Source organism: Coenobita brevimanus, chromosome 7 (assembly GCF_032717465.1).
Source record: "Coenobita brevimanus isolate Jiangsu-jjx chromosome 7, ASM3271746v2, whole genome shotgun sequence".
NCBI lineage: Eukaryota > Metazoa > Arthropoda > Malacostraca > Decapoda > Coenobitidae > Coenobita > Coenobita brevimanus.
Window position 1 is genome coordinate 4073835 of NC_136960.1, and position 26329 is coordinate 4100163.

At 45.9% G+C, this 26329-nt stretch overlaps 1 protein-coding gene across 1 annotated transcript in view; it reads right to left on the reverse strand.

Annotated features, from left to right (window-relative positions):
• Positions 1–26329, reverse strand: part of LOC145404710 (multiple PDZ domain protein-like) — a 1044659-nt gene that overhangs the window by 422756 nt on the left and 595574 nt on the right. Inside the window, exon 19 of the mRNA XM_080276264.1 lies at positions 9761–9814. Coding sequence (XP_080132390.1) covers positions 9761–9814 — 54 coding nt within the window. The remainder of the gene's footprint in view (positions 1–9760; positions 9815–26329) is intronic.

Here is a 26329-nt window from a genome sequence, read left to right on the forward strand (position 1 = left end):
TCTATCTTCCTTCTTCCTTCTCTCATACACTCATCCCTCCCTCCCTCATTCCCCTCTCTTCCTCCCTTTCTTTCATCCTCTCCTCCTGTCCTTCCCTCCCTCAAACCACACCCTCTCCTCTCCTGTACCTTCATCCCTACCTTCCTCCTACCTTTCCTTCAAACTCTCCTCCAACCCCTCCCTCCCTCAATTCCTATCCTCCTCCTTCCTCCCTTTCTTTCATGCTCTCCTCCTCCTCTCTTTCACCTCCACCCTTATCTTCCTATATCCATTCTTTCATAATCTTCTCCTACGGCTCCCTCCCTCCCTCCCTCCCTCCCTCCCTCCCTCCCTCCATCCATCCATCCATCCCTACCCTCCTTCCTTTCTTTCATACCTTCTCCTATCCCTCCCTCCCTCCCTCCTCTTTTCCTTCATATCTCCTCCTATCCCACCCTCCCTCTTCCTTTCAATCATCTCCTCCTATCCTTCCTTCCTTCCTTCCTTTCCTTCATACCTTCTTCTATCCCTCCCTCCTCTTTTCCTTCATATTTCCTCCTATCCCACCCTCCCTCTTCCTTTCAGTCATATCTCCTCTTATCCTTCCTTCCTTCCTTCCTGCCTTCCTTCCTTCCTTCCTTCCTTCCCTCCCTCCCTCATCAAGGAGAGTAAGACAATTCCTCCACAAACACAGGCTCAGAATCAATAGTGTGTTGGGTTGTCACAGGTGAGGTAAGGGGGGGGAGGGGATTGGAGGGGAGGGAGGGAGGGAGGAAAGGGAGGGGAGGATTGGATGGAAGGGAGGGACGAGGGAGAGAAATAATGGGGGGATATGGAGGGAAGGGAGGCGGAAGAGGTAGGGGGATAATGGGGGGATACGGAGGGGAGAAGGGAGGAAAGGGAGGGAGATAATGGGGGGATATAGAGGGAGGGGAGGGAGGAGGGAGGGAAGGAGGGAAATAATGTGGAGGAGGAGAAAGGAAGGAAGAGAGGAGGAAGTGGAAGATGGAGAAGGAATGGAAGAAAGTAAAAGAAGGGAGGAAAAAGAGGAAAGAATGGAGTAAGCGGAAGTAGGAAAAGGAAGGAGGGCAAAGGTGTGGAAGCGATAATCAGGTGCAAAAGAGACAGGTAGACTAATGAGAGCAGTGAGGAGGAAGGAAATAAAAAAGCGATGGCGGAAGTTGGGAGACAGGAAGGGAGTGAGAGAGAGAGGGAGGAAAGGAGTGTGAGAGAGAGGGAGGAAAGGAGTGTGAGAGAGAGAGGGAGGGAGGGAAGATGATAGATGGGAGGATATGGAAACAGACGTGGAGGGAGGGGGAAGGGAGAATATGGAAGAGGTGCAGGAAACAAGGGAGAGAAGGGGAGGAGGGAGGAGGTATGAGGGAAAGAAGGAAGAGAGGGGGAGGAGTGAGAGAAGGAAGAGAGGGGGAGGAGTGAGAGAAGCAAGAATAAGAGAATGGATGAAAGAAACGGGGAGAAGTGAAAGAAGGAAGATTGGGGAAGAGTAGGAGAAATGAGAGAGAGAGAGAGAGAGAGAGAGAGAGAGAGAGAGAGAGAGAGAGAGAGGACTAAGAATGAAAGAGACCGGAGATGGGGAGGCGTGATGGAGAGAGAAAAGGAGCGGGGGGGGGGGAAGACGAAAGAGGGAGACAGGAGGAAGGAATGAGGAAGATCAAGGAGTGAGAAGGACAGAAGAAGAGTGTAGCAGGAAACAGGAAGATCAGCAACTGGTTCTTCGGGTGTAGGCTTAGATACACATACACTTTGCAAGTTTCTAAGCAGATGTATATTTTTTTATCCTCCTTTAGACTTCTTTCAAGGATCAAAGACTATTCTCTCTCTCTCTCTCTCTCTCTCTAACCTCGTTCACTGGGGTCCTAACACCTTAACTACTTTACCTGTGCTCTCTCTCTCTCTCTCTCTCTCTCTCTCTCTCTCTCTCTCTCTCTCTCTCTCCTTTACCTTCCAAACTCTCACCCATTCACCTCATCGACTTCAATCAATTTATCTATCTATCTATCTCCCTTTCCATACATATCTACAGTATCTATCAGTCGTCCTCTTTATACTCTTCCTTACCTATCTATCTACCTATCTATCTACCTCATAGTCTTAATTCTGCCCTATCTGTCTACCTTCCTCTCCATACTTTCTCCATTGTGCCCTGCCTATTTATCTACCCCTCTTGCCTAACCTGTCTACCCAGCTACCTAGCTCTCCACATCCTGCTTTACCTACCTACCTACATCTTGCCTTACCTATCTCTCTACTTATCTACCTAGCTCTCCACATCCTGCCTTACCTATCTATCCTACCTACCTACCTACCCCTGTACTCCACTCTACCCCCTGCCTACCTTCGTCTACCAATCTCCACTTCATTCCACCTTGTTTACTCGTTGGGTGGATCAAGGGGTCCGCGCCCCCCCCATCCCCCTGCCCCTTCACTAGCAGATGGGAGCTTGGAGGAGGAGGAGGAGGAGGAGGAGGAGGAGGAATGAAACAATGAGAGAGAGAGAGAGAGAGTCAGCTAAGAGGAAGGGAAGATAGCAATGAGGACGTCAGTGAGGAAGAGATAGCAAACTAGAGGGAAGGGAGGGAAGTGAAGGGAAGGGGAGAGATGAGAAGGAAGGAAGGAAGAAAAAGGAGAGAGAGAGAGAGAGAGAGAGAGAGAGAGAGAGAGAGAGGTAACAAGAAACAGAAAGGGAGAATGATAAAGAGGGGAGAAGGAGAGGGGAGAGAGGGAGCAGAGGGGGGGGAGAAGGAGGGAACGTAAGAGAAAGGAGAGAGAGAGAAAGGGATGTTGAGAGGAAGGGAGAAGGAAGGAGCGTATGGATCCGGGGCTAGGCTAATCAGTTCAAATAATTACGATGAGATGGACCTGCCTCATTCGCCCCTGAGTGGCATTATATAAGCAATGAACCCACTAGACAACAAGGCGTCATTTAAAAGCCTGTCCTCCCTCAATAAATAAATAAAAATAAATAATTAGTTGCGTCTTAAGTTCGTTCGTGAATATGGATCAGGGAATCTTAGGGCAAAACCTAAGAAAGGTTATGAATACAAGTCTGATCCCTGAGCCTACCTACAGTGGCATAAAGAGTGACACTATGAGGTTTATGAGCTGCTCTCTCTCTCTCTCTCTCTCTCCATCCTCTTTCCTCCATCCACATTTTTTCCTTTCTTTTTCTCTCCATCTTGTCGATTTAATTTTCTAATTTGTCTGGCTAGTTCTTGTCATCTTCTCCCGCCCTCTCCCCCTGTTTCTCCCTGCCTCTTCCCTATTCTCTATTTCCTCCCTGCCTGCCTACCTGCTGCCTGCCTGCCTGCCTACCTGTTGCCTGCCTGCCTGTCTGTTGCCTGCCTGCCTGCCTGTTGCCTGCCTGCCTGTCTGTTGCCTGCCTGTTGCCTGCCTGCCTGTTGCCCGCCTGCCTGTTGCCTGCCTGCCTAACTGTTGCCTGCCTGCCTGCCTGAATACCAGTGGTGCTTGTGTGTGTAAATGTTATGACGGCTGGATGTGAGGTTGGCGGCCACTTATACACATGAGAGCGCGCGCACACACACACGCACGCACGCGCACACACACACACACACACACACACACACACACACACACACACACACACACACACACACAAAGGCTAGAGTATGAGCTCAAGCGTAGACACACAAAAACAACTCACATCGCCACTCCTCCAATGACTCATGCTTGGCCTTGCACGCACATACTGAACAGTGTATGCACAACACGCACGCACATTCATATATATATATATATATATATATATATATATATATATATATATATATATATATATATATATATATATATACACACAAGGAAAATGGTTGCACGAAATGTCTGAACATTTTCGTGTATTCACATCTTGAGTGTGTGAATACATGAAAGTGCTCGGGTTACTTCATGTTTCCTTTTTCCCTGTGTATATCAGCATATCTATGAATCACGTGTAACCAAATGATTTATTTACAAATATGTACACACACACACACACACACACACACGAGTACGGAGAGGCAGGGGAGAGAATGCCGGAGGCCCCAACATTCCCTATACCTGAAAACGCCAACGGCACAAATGGAAAGGCAACAGAAATGACCGAAAACACTAGGTACACACAGACAGCCGGGTGTTCTGTGCTCTTGTGTGTTCCTGGCACTACAGACATTATGTTCTTCCTAATGCACATACATGGTGGCTGTGTTTTGTTTTTTTATATATTTTTATTTGTGTATCTTCCGGAGGGGCCAGGACGACATGGAGGCGATTTGTTTGAGGCCACCCCTTACGGGATTAAGGCGTTTGGCTATAGACTGATAGATTGATAAACAGATAGACAGATACAGACAGACAGCTAGATAGATATAGATGGATAGATTGATAGTTGGATGGATGGACGGATAGGTATAGCTTACAGTAGATAGTTAGACAGATAGATAGACAGATAGTTATTTTTTTTTTGTTATTTTTTTACATTATTTCTGCCATGTCAGCCTTGTAATAACTAAGGTTGATTCAGGTGGCCATTTTCCATTTTTTAATACAATGTTTAATGCTCTCCTGCTCACATTACCGTACTAGAAACAAAGATATACAATTTAATATACTGTATAATAACGCCTGGGCCCGTAGTCTCGAAGGTAAAGGAATCTCCCTAACACCTTTACCTAGGCGATTTATATCTGGATGTGGGTGGCTAATATTCTTTTGTTTGTTATTTATGCAGAGTATGGCGATATTGGAAGGATATATAACACTGAAGAGGACTGTAAGGTGTAATGAAGTAAGTCGCTTAGGTAAAGGTGTTAGGGAGCTTCCTCAATCCTACTACCACCGAGAATCCTACAAAAACCTTCGTATCCCTATAAGCAGAAATAAAAATACAAAGAATCATAACCACAAGATCTAAGAATAAAGCCTAAGAATAATCCCAGAATAAAGAGTCAAAGAATGGAGTAAGAATAAGGTCTAAGAAGTCTAAGAATAGTCTAAGAATAAGGTCTAAGAAAAGTCTAAGAATAAGGTCTAAGAATAAGGTCTAAGAAAAGTCTAAGAAAAGTCTAAGAGTAAGGTCTAAGAAAAGTCTAAGAATAATCTAAGAATAAGGTCTAAGAAAAGGCTAGGAATAAGGAAACTGGGAATATTACGGATTAAAAGCTGATTAAGTCACTGCTCACCCGATGGCAACTGCACAGACTGGACTGGAGGAACGTAACTCTCTCTCTCTCTCTCTCTCTCTCTCTCTCTCTCTCTCTCTCTCTCTCTCTCTCTCTCTCTCCTACAAACACACACACACACCATATCCACACACGATTACCAAAGTTCAAATAGGCAACCAATACAGACCACGCACACACACACACACACACACACAGCCAAGGTCATGGGCGCGTTTGGCAAGAAAACACTTATGGGGAGAAAGAAAAACAAATCTCTTACGTGTGAGAAATATGGGTCAGATTCTTTCTCCCCCCCCCTCTCTCTCTCTCTCTCTCTGTCTCCTTCTATTCCCTCCTCCTGCAACTTCCAGTCCCTTTATCTCCTTACCCCTCCTTGAACTTCCAGCCAGCCCCTACCCCTCTCTCTCTCTCTCTCTCTCTCTCTCTCTCTCTCTCTCACCATTCTCTCCATTTACCCCTTTCATATTTTACCAGCTATCCTCTACCTCTCCCTCCATTTCTAACCTTCCTCTTTCCCTCTTCCTTTGCCTTACTCCTTACTCTTCCTAACCTCTATAAGTTTACCTTTCCTCTCATCCTCTTTATTTCCAACCTTCTTCTTTTCATCTTCCTCCTATTCCCCATCCCTTTCCCTCCCCATTCAATCGTAGTGTATTCCTACCCCATCCCTCCTCTCCCAATCCCAAACATCTTCCCTTCCCTTTCCTCTCCCTCCACACTCCCTCCTCTGCTTTTTCTCTCCACCTGTTAGTTTCCTTCTTCTCTGTCTCTTCTCCTCTTCCCTTCCCTTTCTAACAATTTCCTATTCCCACCCTTCTTTCCTACCTTGTCTTCCTCTCTCCTCTTTTTCCTCCTCACACTTCCTACTGCCTCTTCCACTTCCCTTCCTTTTCTTCCACTCTCAGCCTCTTCCCATATATACCTTCTTATCCTACACTTCATCTTTTCTCCCTCCATCCCACCCCTTCTCTCCAATGTATTCTACGTTAATCATATTCTCCCTCCTCCCACTCTTCCTTCCACTCTCTCTCTCTCTTCCTCCCCCTCTCTCTCTCCTCCAAGATAGCTGATTTTTCTCCCCAACTTTCCTTCCCGTCAACTCATCACACCCTAGTCTCTTAGTTACCTCCGAACTCCAGTCTCTCCCATCCCTTCTTTTCAAATGAATTCTCCCCTATGTGCTATCTTAACCCTCCCACTTCCTATTCCCCAAGTCTTCCCCTCCACACCGCTCTCTCTCTCTCTCTCTCTCCTCACCCCCCATTTCTTCCCTTCCACACAGCCCTCTCACTCTCCATCTTTCCTTTCCTCCTCAACAAAATCCTACATTCCCAACCCTCCCTCTCTCCCCCAGTCCACCCCCTCTCCCCATCCCCAGTTTCTTCCCCTCCACACCGCCCTCTCTCTCTCTCTTCTCTCCTCTCCAAGAAAATCCTACCTTCCCTCCCCTCTCTCTCTTCCCCAATCCACTCCCTTTCCGCATTCTTCCTTTCTACCCCTCCAAACAGCTCTCTCTCCCCCCCTCTCACTCTCCCCTCCAGCAAAATCTCACCCTCCCTCCCTCTCTCCCCCACTCCACTTAACTACCACGCTGCCAAGTTGACCATCAGAGAATCTCCGGATAGTGAGCAGATAATTCACTTAAGTGCTCGTCAGTCTGGATAAGAGGCTGGAGATTCGGATTCCGGCTAATAACACGGAAGTCTGATATTGCTGTGTTGGCTTGACCTCGGATATGTTCTCTCTCTCTCTCTCTCTCATCCCTTTCTTCCTCCTCCCATTATTCATTTTCCTCCTTCAGCTATTTTTTTTTTTTCACATCCAGCCCCCCTCTCTCTCTCTCTCTCTCTCTCTCTCTCTCTCTCTCTCTCTCACGATGACTCTCTTATTTTTAACCATGATTTTATTTTTGGTTCTTTCTCAATCTTGTGTCTGAATCCTTCGGTGATGATGATGATGATGATGATGATGATGAAGATGACAACCATGAAGATGACAACGACGAAGATGATGATGATGATGAGGATAATTGATGACGATGATAATGATAATAATAACAACCACAATGACACAGAGGAATTCAATTTTTTCCTACCCATTCAAACTGTTCCTTCAACCGCCCAACTACGCAGGCCATCATCATTAGCGCCACCAAACCATCGTCAGGTAAACATTGACACTCACCTGGCCAATTAGGAGGGGCCGTTTGACTAGTTTTCCGGCTGGTTAGCGATCAATGGTGCTATATTTGCTGCTAACTTTTTGTGTGTGACATGTAATCCAGAGTTTAATAACCCCATTCATATTTCGTTTTAAAACGACTGGTGGGAGAGTGGGGAGTGGGGAGGGATTAGGAGGGATTTGTAGGGATTGGGAGGGACTGGGGGATTAGGAGTGATTGGCGTGGGATTAAGGGAGGACTGCTGGGACTGGGAGGGATTAGGATTGGGAAGGGATTGGGAGGGGCTGGGGGATTAGGAGTGATTGGGGTAGGATTAGGGGAGGATTACTGAGATTGGGAGGGATTAGCGGGTTGGGAAGGATTAGGATGGGAAGGGACTGGGAGGGACTGGGGGATTAGGAGTGACTGGAGTGAGATTAGGAGGAATTGGGGGATTAGGGGGTTGTGAAGGATTTGGAGGGATTGGGAGGGACTGAGGATTAGGAGTGATTGCGGTGGGATTAGGGGAGGATCATGGGGCCTGGGAGGAATTAGAGGGTTGGGGTGGATTTGGAGGGATTGGGAAGGGATTAGGAGGGGCTGGGGGATTAGGATTTGGAGGGATTGGAAGGGACTGAGGATTAGGAGTGATTGCGGTGGGATTAGGGGAGGATCACGGGGCCTGGGAGGAATTAGAGGGTTGGGGTGGATTTGGAGGGACTGGGAAGGGATTAGGATTGGGGTGGGATTAGGAGGTTGTGAGGGGTTGAAGAGGGATTAGGAGAACCTGAGGGAGAGATTAGTATGAGATTGGGAGGGATTGGGAAGCAACTGGGGGAGGAAGTACGAGGGACTGGGGAGGGAGTAGGAGGGATTGGGGAAGGTACTGGGGAGGGATTGGGAGGGAGGGGGAAAATGGGAGGCGATACTATACTCCACCATTATTTTCTGTGTCACTCACTTTCTCTTCTTAACCAGATCTCTCTTCTTCCCACTAACCACCTATTAGAGAGAGAGAGAGAGAGAGAGGGTGGGGTCATAGAGAGTGGAGCACAAGGGGATGGGGAGGGTTGGGAGTAAGTGGGGAAGAGAGGATAAAGTGAGGGAATGGGGAGCAAGGGGACATGGAGCGAGGGGACAGGAGATGAGAGGGAGCGAGTGGGACAGGAGGACAGGGAGCGAGGGAGGTGTGCTGGGTGAGGGGGGGAAAGGGAAGAGACAGGGAGTGTGCGGGGGTACTGAGAGAGAGGGAGCGAAGGAGTGGGAGATTAATAATGAGTCGATGGGGACGAGAAGAGAGAAAAAGGGTGAGACGGGGAGGGGGAGAGAGGCAGCGGGGAAGGGGAGTCTAGGTGGCATAGTAAGTGGGAAGACAGGGAGCGGGGGAGCGGAATGGGGAGAGGTAGAGTGAGGGAGGGGGAGGAAGGGAGAGGGTGCGGAACAAAGGGAAGAAGGGGGCGAGACACAGAGAAAGGGAGTGAGTGAGAGGGGGGGCAATAGTGTGAGAGGAGGACGAGGAAAGGGGGAGAGGGGGCGAAGGGGGTAGAGGTGGGGTACAAAGTGGAAAGAGGGGGCGAGGGGGTGCAGAAGAGAGGAGGGGACTACAATTGCACGACATGGGGAGAGAGGGGGAGAGAAAGAGAGAGAAGTAGGGCAAGGGAGAGTGGGAGAGGAAGGCAGGACAGGGAAGAGAGAGAGAGAGAGAGAGAGAGATACTTCACATCAGGTTATTACAGATATGATGGAAAATTATTAGTGTACAAAGGCAGGAGACATCACAGAGCCTGATGTAGTGACAGGCAGAGTGTGATGTATTGACAGTGTGTGTGTGTGTGTGTGTGTGTGTGTGTGTGTGTGTGTGTGTGTGTGTGTGTGTGTGTGTGTGTGTGTGTGTGTGTGTGTGTGTGTGTGTGTGTGTGTGTGTGTGTGTGTGTGTGTGTGTGAGTGGTGAGTGAGTGAGTGTGTGTGTGTGTGTGTGTGTGTGTGTGTGTGTGTGTGTGTGTGTGTGTGTGTGTGTGTGTGTGTGTGTGTGTGTGTGTGGAGAGATGCATTACACTGAACACAAAGACATGTATTCTTCTGTGTGTGTGTGTGTGTGTGTGTGTGTGTGTGTGTGTGTGTGTGAAATATACTGAACACACAGACATGTAATCTCGTCGGTTGAGGAAGCTCCCTAACACCTTTTCCTAGGCGATTTACCTCATTCCACCTTACTGTCCTCTTCTGTGATACATAAATCCTTCCAATGTCGCCATACTCTGCATAAATAAAGTACAAAGGGATATTAACCAGCCGTATAATAAATCGCTAAGGAAGAGGTGTCAGGGAGCTTCAACCTAGGGGAATACAAGCCAATTAAATGTGTCGATAGTTAAATCAATCAATCAATCAACCAACCAATCAATCAATCAATACTTACCAGACTCCTCCTGCTGCGAGGTGCTGTGGGGTCATCAGAATCAGGGGTGCGAACCTGGGGAAGAACAGCATCCAAAATCAGTCAACCTTACCTACTGCCATTCATCATCATCATCATTATCATCACAGTCTTTATTATGTAAGCACTTGCATCATCATCATCATCGTCACCACAGTCTGAGATATGAAGTCACTTCCATCATCATCATTATAATCACCACAGATTAGCCATGTAATCACTTCCATCATCATCATTATCATTATAATCACCACAGTCTTAGCTATGTAATCGCTTCCATCATCATCATCAACATCATCATCATTATAATCACCACAGTCACAGCTATGTAATCACTTCCATCATCATCATCATCATCATCATCAGTTTCTACATAGCATCATCATCATCATAGCCTCAGCTAAACATATCCACCTTCACCAACACCATCACCACCACCATCATCATCATCATAGTCTCAGCTGTACACGTCCACCAGCACCACCAATATCAACCATAAATTCACAGTCATAAGAACCCTAAGGAAGAAACGTACAAAGCCACATGAACACTACAGCTAAAACACCACGTACCAAAGAACACTATAATTATCACGTACCAATGAACACTACAATTATCACGTACCAATGAACACCATAATTATCACGTACCAATGAACACCATAATTATCACGTACCAATGAACACTATAATTATCACGTACCAATGAACACTATAATTATCACGTACCAATGAACACTATAATTATCACGTACCAATGAACACTATAATTATCACGTACCAAAGAACACTATAATTATCACGTACCAATGAACACTACTGCCAAAATATCAGGTACCATACCTTTACAAGAAATCAGTTGAAACACTGTATGAAAAATAATTATATGTCTCCGAAACCAACATCTCAAAAGTAACATATAAGGAGTCAATCTCTTCAGTCTGACTACGCGTTCATTCTCTCTTTTACCTCCGGGCGATTTTACTCAGCTTAGGAAGGGTTAGATACGTCAGAATCATTCAGTATGGACGGTCTCCCCCTAAGATGAAGAAAATCGTCTGGAAGGAGTAAACGAAGGATGAATGCGCCACCGGGGTGAAGACACAACACCAGGCACAATATTATCCAAATGTCAATCAATACGAATCTCGCAGGTCAAATACTGCATAGATGGATAAGTACAGTGACTGATGTAGCGATAGATAACTAGACATACAGACAGCCAGACAGTGATAGGGATAAAGAGATCGAGAGACAGATAAAGAGACGGATAATACAGGGAACTAAATCCTGGACGTGAGACAGAATACAGTGAGCGACGAAAAAAAAGAGATAAAAAGATAGACAGACAGACAGATAGATAAACAGAGATACAGACATAGATAGGTAGACAGATACAGACAGATAAACAAATGGATAATAAAGGGAACTATATCCTGGACGCGAAATAGAACACAGTATGGGGAAAATAAATGGCCACATAAATTTCCCTCCTCATCGTCACAAACAACCGATAAACAAGAAATCAACACAGTCAAAACAAGAGCCAATATAGATCATTTTAACCCTCTAAAGGTGGGAATAACTCCAGCAGCCTGACGGTTAAAGGCAGACGATTTCATTAAGCTAAGAGTGAGTCCGAGGGGCTTAATGGACAACCACGTGCCTGTAAGCGAAAAGTGGTTCGCTAAGCACCACCCCTACAAAATTCCACGCACAGCATTTTCAGTCAGGAAGGGAATATGGTGCATTTGCAGGAATCAGGCCTTTGGTTCTTTCTCCTTTCCATAAAAAAAATAGGGTCTGAGAGTGACATAGGGATGGAAATCACGCCAATAACAATACGAGTACACGCTAATAACACACACCAGCTAAAGGGGCACTCAGTGGAGCTCATCTCTCCGACAAAGGCAACGTAATTTCCAAACCACTCTCTCATAATGGGTTAGCTTTTCTCATCGCTGATTAGGGTTTCACAAGAAGTGTTTTCCGGATCAAGAATCGGTAATACGATCCGGATCGGTCCCAAAACTTAATCGTTTGTTCCCTGGGACATGCGCTATCTACCCACCAAATTTGGTCCACATCTCTCATTTAGTTTTTGAGTGATCCTGCTAACAGACAAACAAACTAACAAATATAAACAGGAATGAAAACATAATCTCCACGTCGGAGATAATAACAACGCACACCAACAACAACAAGACCAGGTGCAGTTTAAGGAAGCAGCACCCGTCTTATCAGCAGGAGCAGTTTAAGAAGGTCCTGCTGTTTAAAGGGAGCCAGAAGCAGCAGTTAAAGGCTCTACTACAGTCTTAACAACAGCAACAGCATCAACAGCAGCAGCACTGACAGCAGAAGGAGCAGCAGTTTCACGGGACAGCTGTAGTAAAGGCAGCAGCAGTAACAGTAGCGGCAGCAGGAGAGAGAGAGAGAGAGAGAGAGAGAGAGAGAAGGGTACGATGGGCGATTTCAAGCATCCAATTCCCTAAACCTGGACACAGCACACGCTCTGGATCTCCTCTCTCTCTCTTTCTCTCTCTCTCTCTCTCTCTCTCTCTCTCTCTCTCTCTCTCTCTCACACACACACACACACACACACACACACTCTCTCTCTCTCTCTCTCTCTCTCTCTCACACACACTCTCTCTCACACACTCTCTCTCTCTCTCTCTCTCTCTCTCTCTCACACACACACACACACACACACACACTCACAATTACAGCATGATTTCACGTCAATTAATGCTTATGAAGGCCTAATGGTTTATATAAATACGGGTCCATGGAGTAGAGCCAGAAATAAATAAAATAAATAAATAAATCACGGGCACAATATGAGCTGCATTTTCGGGAATTTCGCAATATTTCTTCTTTAGCGATTTATTTTGCTTCTTCATCACGTTTTACTAATACATTATATACACGATTTTATTTTTCAATATATTATACCGCCACAGATAACTTTTAGCGACTGGGGTATAAAATCTTCGCTAAGCATTTTACAGACCTATATTTCCTCTAAGCTAAAAATCAAAAAGCTATGAAGGGAGAAAGACTACAGCTAAAAAACACGTCATCGGGTTGAAGTCGTGAACATCAAAACACCAAGACTCGAAAAAACACACAGAAAAACTATGAAAAAACTCTGGTGGTCCCCTCACACCAAAATTTTCGATAGGCTTTCTCAAACGAAATTAAATCTATCTATTGCCAGACGCCTCAATCCCGTTTGGGGTGGCCACAAACAAATCGCCTCCAAGTCGCCCTGTCCCCCGCCATTTCACTGCCCTGCTCCCAACTCACACCCCCCTCTCTCATATACCTCTCCACCCCATCCCTCCATCTCATCCTCTGCCTCCCCCTCCCTCTTCCCCCCCTCTTACTAAAAAATAAAAAATAATTTTATTCAGACAGGTAAGAACAGGTATAAGCTTTGGCGAGACCGTCTGGGGATGATGGTTTCTGAGAACGGAGGAAAGATGGCGGTTTCAAGAAAGGAAAATGTCGTACTGGACTCTGTATAGATAGATGGATGGATAGATAGATAGACAGACAGACAGATTGACAGACACAGATAGACTAGTGGATAGAGAGAGAGACAAAGATATAAACAGGCAAAGATATAGATAGACAAATGAATGGATGGATGATGGAGACAGAGAGAGAGAGAGAGAGAGAGAGAGAGGACGCACCCAAGTCTCTTCGTTAAAAGTTGTGGTTGCCTAGAGACCAAGTGGTGTTGGGCGATGTGGCCTGCTGGCTTTGGAAGTGTCCCTGTGTTTACACCCCCCCCTTTCTCTCTCTCTCTCTCTCTCTCACACACAAACACACACACACACACACACACACACACACACACACACACACCAGTTTCTTTTGTGCATTTTGATATACACTTCCACTCCCACTCACACGCGCAAATAGCTCTCTCTCTCTCTCTCTCTCTCTCTCCAGCCAATTATTTTCCAGTCAACCTGTCTTCCTGTGCAGTCGGTCTTTTTATCTTGCAAACTTATTTTTACTTTCTTTTAAGTTTCTCTCTCTCTCTCTCTCTCTCTCTCTCTCTCTCCACTTTCACACTCTCTTTACACCTTTCATTTGTCCCCATTGTCCTCTCTCCTTCCAACACAGAACTTTTCCTTCAAACTTTATCAATCTACCTCCCTCCTCTCTTCCTCCACCTTCCCATCCTCTCTCCTCCTACCAGCATTTCTTCCTTCTCTCCATCCTTGCCCTCCACTATGACCCTTCACCTCCCTCTCACCATCTCTCTCTCCTCCCCTTCCTCGCATCTTCCTACCATCCCTATTCTCCCCATTCTCATTCCTTCCTCACTTCCCGTTTCTCCTCGTCGACAATACTTATACTCTTTCTTCCCCTTCTTCTTCTTTCACCTTTTACCTTTCTATTCTTGATGCCTGCCTAACTCTCTCCTCTCCTCTCTTATTTTTCTCCTCATCACTCCCTCCCCCCTCCCTCATTCTTTCCCTTTTCTCCCCAAATCCTTCCCCACCCTTCCCTGCTTCACGCATTCCCCCTTCCTTATTTCTTCCTTATTTTCTCATCCCTTCCCTTTTTCCCTCCCTCATTCCATTCTCTCTCCTCGTTTCTTCCCCATTTTCTCCGTCGCTCCTTCCTCCCCTCTCCCCTCTCAATGTCTCCCCCACCACCCTACCCATCCCATCCGCGTCCCTCATCCACACAGCATCTTCTGGGTGGAAGGAAAAGGCGAGGAAAAACACTTCACTCATCCTCGACTCACACACCTGGTGAAGCGGATTCTTTGACCCCTTACTCAGGTCAGGTAAGGCGGCTCCCTAACATCTCTTCCTTACCGATTTATTCTCAAGACTATCCATTAATATCCTCTTTTTTTGCTTCCTACACCTCTTCATTATCGAAATAAACTGCATGAATAATACACAGGAAGCGTAACGGGGCAGATTCAGAAATAAACCGGTAAGGAAGAGGTGTTTGTAACCGTCCTAACCGTCCTTCGAGCCAACCCACACAATATACACCTTGACGACGAATCCCCAACAAGCACTTGCCAGATCTTCCTCCCAGAATAACTCACAGATAACAGCGTGTATTTTTACCGTCAATCCACCTACTACACGGTCATCCAGCAGAACCCAACACTGGTAAACACTTCAAGCCTTCTCGTCCTATACATCTGCTCACAGGCGCTAACCTACACAACGCACACGTGTGTATATACGGTATGTGTGTACTCTATATATGTATGTATGTCTTAATGTACGTATGTATCAATGTATGTATGTATTATGTATTTATGTATGTACTGTTTATATGTATGTTAATATCTCCAAAAGTATATCTCCAAAAGTATTGAAATTCTTGGTGTCTCACTTAACAGTGCCCGCAGCTGGACCTCTCATGTCAGATCACTTGCTAAAACCGCCTCAAAGAAACTTGGATTATTGTACAGAGTCCGTAACTTCTTCGCCGATGAGCAGTTAGCTATAATTTATAAGAGTCATGTGCGCTCTCAGCTTGAATATTGCTCAACCTTGTGGAATGGTTGTGGAGAGGTTGCATTAAGACAACTAGACAAAATTCAGAATAAAGCTGTTAGAATCATTAACAACCCTGCCATTACATATAAACTACCTCCCCTGCAAGTAAGAAGGAATGTTGCCTCCCTTGCATTATTTTACAGATATTTTTTTGGCAAATGCTCAGAAGAAGTTGCATCCATGGTGCCACCTCTCCGTGCCTTCCCTCGTGCTACACGGGCATCTGGTAGCGCTCATGACTGGAATGTCACTCAGCCATATTGCAGAACTTCTGCCTATCAGAATTCTTTCATTCCCCGAACTGCATCTCTCTGGAACTCGCTTCCCCAGAGTTGTTTTCCTCCAAATTTCAACCCACAACTGTTCAAGTCTGTTACAGATATTTTATGAACAGAGGACACCAGTAATCTGGTGTATGGATTATTTTTTTTTCCCCCATTTGTTTTTCCTTCCTCCGTTCTGTTATTAAAAAAAAAAAAATCTATGAGCGTATTTATGTATTCATGTATGTATATGTATGTATTCATGTACGAACGTATGTATTTATGTATGTATGTATAAATATATAAAAACAGTGAAACGCAAGAGTCAACACAGGTCCATACATCAGGCAAGGGTTTTGTGTCGCCTGAACAAAAGAGAAAAGAAAAAAGGGAAATTTTTACGCGACAGAGCACCTAAATTGGAATCCATCACGACCCTAGCACAGGACTGGCGTTTAGGAAGGAAAAAAAGAAAAAGAAAAAGAAAAGAGAACGAAAGAAAATAAAAAAGAAAAGACAACGAAAGAAAAAAAGAAAAAGAAAAGAACGAAAAAGAAGGGAACGAAAGAAAATAAAAGGAAAAGAAAAGAACGAAAGAAAAAAATACCGAAAGAAAATAAAAGAAAAAGAAAAGAGAACGAAAGAAAATAAAAGAAAAACTAAAGAGAAAGAAAGAAAAAAGAAAAGAGAACGAAAGAAAATAAAAGAAAAACTAAAGAGAACGAAAGAAAATAAAAGAAAAGAGAACGAAAGAAAAGAGAAAATGAAGAAAATAAAAGAAAAAGAAAAGAGAACGAAAGAATAAAAGAAAAAGAAAACGAAATAAAAGAAAAAGAGAACGAAAGAAAATAAAAGAAAAAGAAAAGAGAACGAAAGAAAATAAAAGAAAATGAAGGAAGTAAAGAAAATGGGGGGCACCATCGCAGCCAATCATAACATTAACCTTGACTGGCCTATGTTCAGTGAAAAAAAAAAAATCAAACAGGGAGAAAGAAAGTCTGTGCTGAAGTAATAAGGATGCGGGATCGTCAGGGCCGTAAGGTGGGGTGTCGGGAGTCACTGAAGCTCCACGCGTCCGAAAAATGTTAGTGAGGGACAGACGGGGCGAGAGAGAGAGACAGAAAGAGAGAAAATGTGTGTGTGTGTGTGTGTGTGTGTGTGTGTGTGTGTGTAACCCCTTCACTACGAGGACATCTGCCATTTTAATCATATATCTATAATGAATTTCTCTCTCTCTCTCTCTCTCTCTCTCTCTCTCTCTCTCAAAACTGTCTGGAAATATCAATAAAAAAAAAGTAATGACACTGAGGGTGTTAGAACGTGACTATTATGAAAACAATGCAAATATTTAACATGGTGAGAGAGAGAGAGAGAGAGAGAGAGAGAGAGAGAGAGGTTGGTTGGGGGGGAGGTTGTAGCGGTGAGCCTGTGGTGCCTGCTAAATATAGCGGGTCCGTATTACCCCATAAGTCACACTAACGATATGACAAGGGTTGCCAGCGTAGCTTAAGGTGGTGGGCCGCGGACACTACTCACAGGGGAGGGGCAAGGGGTAGGGGAGGGGCAAGGGGTAGGGGAGGGGGAGGGGGCGGAAGAAGAAGGGGAAGGGGAAGGGGGAGAGGGAAACGCGAGTAAACGGGGATCTAACATAGACAAAAATGAAAGGTGGAGACGAGGGGGGAAAGGAGGGGGAGAAATAGTGGAAGGGGGAGGAAAATGGTACAGAGATCTACCTCGAGGAACTGGGGAGGAAGGCTGAGGGATCTAAGGTAAGGAGAAGTGGAGGTGGAGGGAAGGGAATGGAGTTTAGTGGGTAAGTGGAGACATTTCACTTTATGGAGGGGAAGGGGATCGAATCTGGGGAGAAGAGGGGAACATGTGGAAGGAAAGGGGAGGTACAGGAGCGGGGAACATGTGGAAGGGCAGGAGAGGCGGGGAGAGAGGGGAACATGTGGAAGGAAGGGGAAGGTGGGGAGAGGGGAACATATGGAAGGAAAGGAGAGGCGGGGAGAGAAGGGAACGTGTGGAAGGAAGGGGAAGGGGTGGAGGGGTAAACTTAGATGGACGATGGAGGGGGAAGAGGAAACATCAAGCCTGGAGGAATGGAAGGAACGTAATCTGGGGGGGGAAGGGGCCCTGGGGTAGAAGAACGGAGGGGGGGACAACCTTGGGGAGGGAGGGGGAGGGGGGAAAGTGGAAAGGGGGGAAGGGCAGAAAGACCAAGCAAGGAGATCAAAGAGAAGCTGGCTGGCATAAATCAACCTATCCTGTATTCGTCCTCCATCCTAATATCAACCACTTCACCCCAACAACGCACACTGTATTTTATCACTGGTCGAACTGGAGGGGTTGGACATAGCCTTCATCAACCCCTCCACTGCTGGAGATCTGTCTCAAGATGACTAAAATCGTCTGCCGGGTGCAAGAAGAAAGACATGAAAGATCGGATGGAAGGAATTTACCTGAGAGAGAGAGAGAGAGAGAGCGGGAGGGTGTTTAACATAGGTCTCGACAAATGTGAGTACAAGAATTATTAACAAGGAGGTACGGATGAAAGTAAGAAATACTTTTAAAGGAAATAAGGTCTCTCTCTCTCTCTCTCTCTCTCTCTCTCATCCATTTCCATTTGTCCACACCCACCACCATTAATCTCCACCGCCTCCTCCCCTGACCTTTACACAACCACTTCTGCTTCCCATCCATTATCGCCACCTTTGCCCTTTACCCCATCATTAACACCCTCTACACCACCACCATCATCATCATCACCACCACCATCAACATCATCATCACCACCATCATCATCATCAATATCACCACCACCACCACCACCATCATCATCATCATCAATATCACCACCTCCACCACCACCATCATCATCATCATCATCATCATCATCATCACCGTGACCACCACCACCGCCGCCGCCACCACCACCAGACCACCTCAAGTCCTCCTCGTCGTGGTACTCTACTTTGCGGTTTCTCTCTCTCTCTCTCTCTCAACATACCCCTGTTATGCTCTCTCATTGTCATTTTCTTTAGCAAGGACCTCTCGCAAGTGTGTGTGTGTGTGTGTGTGTGTGTGTGTGTGTGTGTGTGTGTGTGGAAAGAGAGAGAGAGAGAGAGAGAGAGAGAGAGAGAGAGAGAGAGAGAGAGAGTACAAAGCCTGAGACGTTGGCTGTGCAAATATTAGCGTCTTTGTGAAGCGCTTGACTTTTGGTTTAAGGGAAAAAAAAAAAAAGTTTCAGCTGCAGACATAAAAGAAGAGGATACAACTCTCTCTCTCTCTCTCTCTCTCTCTCTCATTATCTATTCACGTCAGCCTGTTGTGTCCACCGGGTCTTCATTATGGCCGGGTCTTTCCTCCACATCTTTTGCACCATTTCTGATTCATCGCCCTGTTGCCTCCTTCCCTCTTGTTAGTGCCTCTATTTATCTTTTTTATTATTAACTTCTTTACTACAATAACCTCTATCCTAAAACATGTCGTTACTGTTGTTGGTTTACCCCATTCTCTCACTGACCAGACCCGTCGACCACAGGCAAGGGACTACTGCTGTGAGGCCGTTCTACAGGTAAAATACACTACATACACCGTGTAGGGATCCAGCGGCCTCTTGTGGCTGACAGCGCCTCAACAGGGTATGACCAGAGTCTTTTTTACGGTAAGGTGCATGGAAGTATGAGGACGTTTGGCTCGCGAGTGGACGCCGCAGATGTTTCAACCAGGTGCACTGTGTCATCACGTGTAGGTTCCTTGTCAGTGCCCGCTAAGATAAGGAAAGTCGTCCAGCGACAGGAATTTCTCTCTCTCTCTCTCTCTCTCTCTCTCTCTCTCTCTCTCTCTCTCTCTCTCAGTATCACATTTTTCCTCCTCCATCTCCACCCCTTCTCGTACCTATCCCCGTCATCATTTATCATTATTTTTTATTCCGCGGTCGCGTCTTCTATCCTTAGTTTTATCACATAGTTTACACTTAATCATCTTTACTTATATCCTCTACTAATCACCTCGTCCTCTCTCTCTCTCTCTCTCTCTCTCTCTCTCTCTCTCTCTCTCTAATATTTTCTCCTCTATCATTATTTTATCATCTTTCCCTTACCTCCAACTTCCCCCTCTCTCCTGCTGTCTTCTATCTTATCACCTTTTTCCCCTCTTATCAACAGTTTCTTATCAGTGTCCCTACTTAGTAACGATCCCTCATCCCATGACACATCACCCTGCCATACATACTCTTGTACCTTCCTAACATCTCTTCCTAGGCGATTTATCTTGTATCTTATTCCTTCACACCCTTTCTTATTAACAAATACTATCTTGCTACCCCACGCTCAGTTCCCTAAGTCATCTCTCCTCAATATTCCCCTACCCCTCACTCTTCCCCTACTCCCCTCACCCCTCCATCCCCTTTCCCCTCCCTCCATATCACAGTGTACACTGTGCTCCATATAACGCCATCAATCTTTTCTTCCCCCCCAACCCCCCGCTTCCCTACTCTCACTCCCACTGCCACCACTAATTCTTCCTTTACTATATATCACCTGACGCCCATTAACCCCACCACCAATGCCCCACTCACCGCCATCCCCCTTCCCTGACCCCTCTCATTCCCCTCTCCAATCTACCCGTTTCCCCTCCCCCTCTCCTTTCTGTGTGTGTGTGTGTGTGTGTGTGTGTGTGTGTGTGTGTGTGTGTGTGTGTGTGTGAGACGATGGTTGACAAGTGGCTGACAAAACTAATGCAGAATGACAAACATTATTTTTTTTCCTTCTTAGAAGTGTTTAGTCTCCCTATTCACTCAAGACATTTCCCTCTTTTATCCTCCTCCGTTCCTTCAATAGTGGTATCTCCTCCTAAGCCTCTCCACAGACACTATCAAAGCCACTCCCCTTTCAACCCACCACTCTCCCTCTTCACCACCCCCACAATGACTTACCACCTCCACTTAATGCCTCCACAGCCACTTCTTTCCTCACTACCTCCCACACCAAGGCCCCCATCACAAGCTCTCTCCCTATTCACTCAAGACATTTCCCTCTTTTCTCCTCCTCCGTTCCTTCAATAGTGGTATCTCTTCCTAAGCCTCTCCACAGACACTATCAAAGCCACTCACCTTTCAACCCACCACTCTCCCTCTTCACCACCCCCACAATAACTTACCACCTCCACTTGATGCCTCCACAGCCACTTCATTCCTCACTACCTCCCACACCAAGGCCCCCATCACAAGCTCTCATTCCCCAGTCTCATCATCAACACTCATTCCACCACTCCACTCACTCCACTACTAAAACCTATCAGATCTCAGTTTCTTCCTCTCCACCATATACATTTTTCCTTCACACACCTGGCCACACCTCATTCACTCACTCTCCCTAATAGCATCCACCAACAACTTCTCTTACAGCACTTAATCCACCAGAACTCTTTCATTTCCCCTTCCTAATCACTGGTACGTCAAACACCCACACTTTTCATTCTCTTCACGTACACGCAAACTCATGCCTCAATCACTCCCCCTTCTCTGTACCCAATGATAATTTTCCCTGCACTACCATCATTCCTAATTTTCTTCCTTCACTTGCCCATATATCAAACACCCACACCTGTCCTTCTATCCTTACACACCAACACCCTACCTCACACATCGTCTACCTCCCACTTCTTCCACCCTTTACACCCACACCTTACTTTCCCCCTCCCTCTTCAACCCAACCACAAGTACTGTACCTCTCCCTCTATCACCCTCCCACCCCTCTCTCCTTCATCCTCCCACACCGACACCTTAAATCCCCCACTCTCCTTCACCCTCCCACACCTACGCCTTTGCCCCCCTCTTCCCTCTCCCACACCCACATCTTCCCTCCACCTCCTTCTTCTGCCCTCCCACGCCCACACCCACACCTCCCCTTACTCTCCTAAACTCCAGCAGCCCTCCTCACCCTCACACACACACATACACACACACACACACACACACACACACACACACACACACACACACACACACACATACGGCGCCACCTCACAATCCCAGCCGAAGCCAAGCCCGCCTCAGTCTACCTCGGACCGTGATGGAGCGAGGTTGTGGTCGCTCCTCTTTCAAGGGCATGAGAGGCAGCCAGAGAGAACCCAACCGAACCCAAACGCACCCGGCTCACGGAAGGGCCGGGTTGGGTGCGGGGGCGGTGGGGAAGAGAGCGAAACCCGGGATTGTGTCCGGATAGAGTGCGTTGTGGTGTGGCAATGCTGTTTTTGAAATCCACGTGTTACAGTGACAGTGTGCAGGGGTTTTTAAAGGTGCGTGTGGCGTAAATACCACGGACCAAGTGTGTTGCAAAAAAGGGTGCGTGCGTGTGTAGTGGGCAATACAAGAGTGAAATTATGCAGTGGGAAATACAAGTGTGTTTATGAAGTGGGAAATACAAGTGTCTCTCTACGTAGTGGGGAATACAGATGTACTTTTTGTAGTGGAAAATGTGTGTGTTTATGGAGTGGGAAATACAATGATGTTTATGAAATAGGAAATACATGTGTACTTATGAAGTGGGAAATACAAGTGTGTTTATGAAGTGAGGGAAATACAAGTGTGCTTACGAAGAAGTGTGTTTATGAAGTGGGAAATACAATTATGTTTATGAAGTGGTTTGCAGGTGTGTTTCTGAAGTGTGGAAAATAATAGTGTGTTTATGAAGTGGAAAATGCAAGAGTGAGTTTTTGTAGTGGCAAATATACGAGTGCTTTTGTAGGGGAATAAAAGTGCGTGGCCAAGTGTATTTGTGGTGAAATTAGAGTGCGTTATAGCCAAATGGATTAAGGAGAATTCTACCAAACCAAGGACGTTAAACAAGAAGGTAAACATTGTAATAAGATGCTGAGTGGAGGCGAGCAAGTCCAGCCACCTGCAACCTTCACACACACACACACACACACACACACACACACACACAAAACCATCCCTCCTCCTCCTCCTCCACGCACTCACTCCACACACACACACACACACACACACACACACACACACACAAAACCATCCCTCCTCCTCCTCCTCCTCCACTCACTCACTCCACACACACACACACACACAAAACCATCCCTCCTCCTCCACTCACTCACTCACTCCACCCTCTCCATCCCTCCTCCACCTCTCTCCCTCTCTCTTTGAAGGTCTTCCTCTCCCCTCTACTCCATCCCCCCAACTCTCCTCCCTCCATCATTCTTTTCCTCCCTCATACCCGACATTATCCACTCCTCTCTCTCTCTCTCTCTCTCTCGGTCTTCCTCTCCCCTCAGCTCCGCAATCTCTCCTCCATCCATTTTTTTTTTTTTTTTTTATCGCGAGTTCCCTCCCATCTTTCCTCCCACATACCACTCTGTTCTCTCTCTCTCTCTCTCTCTCTCTCTCTCTGGGGAGCAGTGAGGAGGGACGATGGTACTGCCTCGCGAAATGTGCGTGTTGAAGGCTCACACACACACACACACACACACACACACACACACACACACACACACACACACACACACACACACACACACCGCATCTACTCAGCTCCTTGCATACGACACGTTTTATTCAGTTAATTTATTCACACACACACACACACACACACACACAGCTCGAGGTCAAGCGATGTGCGAACACACTATAACACAATTAACTCACTCGCCCTGACCCATCCTTCACCCCCCCACCCCCCTCCTCTCACTTTCCCTTTCTTAGCTCTCTCTCTCTCTCTCTCTCTCTCTCTCTCTCTCTCAACACCCACTCCACCCCTCCTTATCTCCCTCTCCAAGCACTTATCCCTATCTCTTATCGTCCCCTCTCCTAAAACCCACTGATTCTCTCTCTCTCTCTCTCTCTCTCTCTCTCTCTCTCTCTCTCTCTCCGTTTTTCCCACGGTTTTGGAGGTAATTCTCTTTCTGAAATTTTCCATCTTCTCTCTTTTTATTCATCTCTTCTGCTCTCTCCCCATTTTTTCTTATCTTCTATACTCTATTTATCACAGTACAACTTTTTATCTTCAATTTCCACCCTCTCTCTCTCTCTCTCTCTCTCCCATTACCTCCACTTTTCACTTTTCCTATTTTCATCCCTTTCCCTCACTTCTTTTCCCTTAATCACCTTTTAATATATTCCTAGTTTTTATTTTCCCTATCCTCCCTTTTTAAATTTCCTTATCATTTTAAAATATTCTTAGTTTTTATTCTTCCTTCCTAAATTTCCCTTTCATTCTTCTCCTCTACCTTTCCTCACCTTCCCTTTCATTTTCTTCAAGTTTATCATTCACACACTCCATACCTTTTTCTTCCATTTTTCTCACGATCTCAGGAACGTTAACTCCTCCTTCCTCCCTCACTTATGCAGACGTTCTACCTTATTTCACTTGGTGTTGCCTTGGCTCTTTCCTACTCTTCTCTTTTCTCTCCTCTCTCTCCTCCCCTCTTCTCTTCTCTCCTCTTCTACCTCCTTCAATTTTTCCAGGTTACGCACTTCACTACTGCATTTCCGGTGTTTCAGACTTTCCACATAATTTTTATAACTCACTTCAAGTCCAAGTTTCATCCCTCTTTTGTACGTCCCTCTATATTTATGTCTCATGTATTGTATTTTATTTTATTTTTACTTTTTCTCATTATAATTACAGGTCACATTTCTTAATTTTCTCTTTATTCTCTCTCTTATCGCTGTTTCTCTTTTCTCTCTTTCATCACGTTCTTCATATTTTCTCCTTATACTTACAAATCTCTACCTTTGAACTCACACTTTCCCTGTTTTTTTACTTACAGAATAGTTTTGCTAGTTATAAATTTTCCCAACTCTCCTTTGAACTCATTTGTATTCTTTTCCTGGTATATTTTAGCCTCGCATCTTCCTTCTCCTCTTACTCATTTTCCTTTCTCTTCCGGGTATACTTCTCTTAAATTCTTTTTCCTCTCCTCTGACCAATCTTTTTCTCTCTTATACCTCCCTTTTTATCTTTTATATCTCCTTTTTTATATTTATCCCTTTTATATTTCTCTTCTATATCTTTATTTATATTATTTTTCCTCTCCTCTGACCATTCCCTTTCTCTTTCATATCTCCCCCTTTTATTCTTTTTTTTTTCATTTTCTCTCCTCTCCTTCTCACTTATCCTTCACTCTCTTCCATTTCCTATAAGTCCACATCAAGCACTTCACACCTCCTTCACTAAGCTCTCTATACTATCTCCCTTATCGCTTCTTATCAGCGTTGTTATCAGACTTTGCACCTGTCCTCACCTTCTCTCTCTCCTCTTTTACTCTTCCATTTTATCACTTCCCCTTCCTCTCTTCATCACACTAATCATCTCTTGTCAAAATGCCTATATAGTTTTCTCTCTCTCTCTCTCTCTCTCTCTCTCTCTCTCTCTCTCTCTCTCGCAAAATCCCGCCTCTCAGCCCTCCCCAACCACTCTAAATCCCCTCCAACACCCACTTCAACACGCCCTCTTCCACCACCCTCAAAATCCAGGGTAAACTCTCCTAATCCTCCATAAACCTTACCAACCCCCCCACCCCACCGCCCACTCCACACCCTGTCTCCTCCTAACCCTTTCCCTACGATGATACCTTATAATATTCTTGCTACCTAGAAGATTTTCATGTTTTTTCTTTCATTTAGCATAGGAAATCTTTCTCTCTTCCCACTATCCCTCCATTCCAGTCTGTCACCTAATGCCATCCACTGAGCTTCTTCCAAAACTTCTCTCAAGCCCTTCCACAGCCTCGATCAACCCCTTCCTCCAACCTCTTCAGAGACTTTTTCCACTTCCCACAATCTTTCATAACTCTTCACAGCTCCTACAATCTTCCTTCACCTCTCCCAATCTTTCTCAACCCCTTCCACGGCCTCCCTCAACCCCCTACCACCCCTGCTGCCTCCACCTCCCCGCCCTTCACCTCCCAAAATCTCTCAACTTCTCTCACAGCCTCCCTCTACCCCCTACCACCCCTTCCACCTCCACCCCTTCTCTGTATCTCTCCACCTCACACAATTTCAACCCCCTCATTGCCTCCATCCACCCCTACCACCCCCACCTTGCCCCAATAAACGCCCCCTCACGCTCGCTTGCTCGTCCCAGTTTACTAATCTCCGACAATCGATCACATTATTATCGATGCGTCCTATAAGCCGACCGAAGACACGCCAACAACACGCCACATACTCACAACAACAAACGACCTATTAATACACCGCGATGCGTAAATACATAAATACGGTAAATAACAGGGATGAAATACGGGAACGTGGCTTTACATGCTGGGGATTAATATTGCAGTGAATTAACAGAGGCTTTGAAACGGCTGTAACATTTTAAAAGGGTTTGGATTTCGTGTTGCGGTGATATCAGTATACCTGCACTGATGCGCACACACACACACACACACACACACACACACACACACACACACACGCAGCTACGCCCCATGACCACTCCACTCTCAGTTTACATGGGGTCTGCTCAGGTTCGCTCACTGTCCTGTCCCTGATGGTATAAGTGGTGAGGACACTGCCACTGATGGGGGTCCTCTCGTGGTGATGGTGGAGCTGGAGTGTTACTGATGGAGACAGGGTATAACGAGGGTGGAGAGTGGTGGTGATAGTGGTAATGGTGATGATGGTGATAGTGGTGACAATGGTGGTAGAGTCATTGGTGGTGATAGTGGTAATGGTGATGATGGTGATAGTAGTAACAATGGTGGTAGAGTGTCAATGGTGGT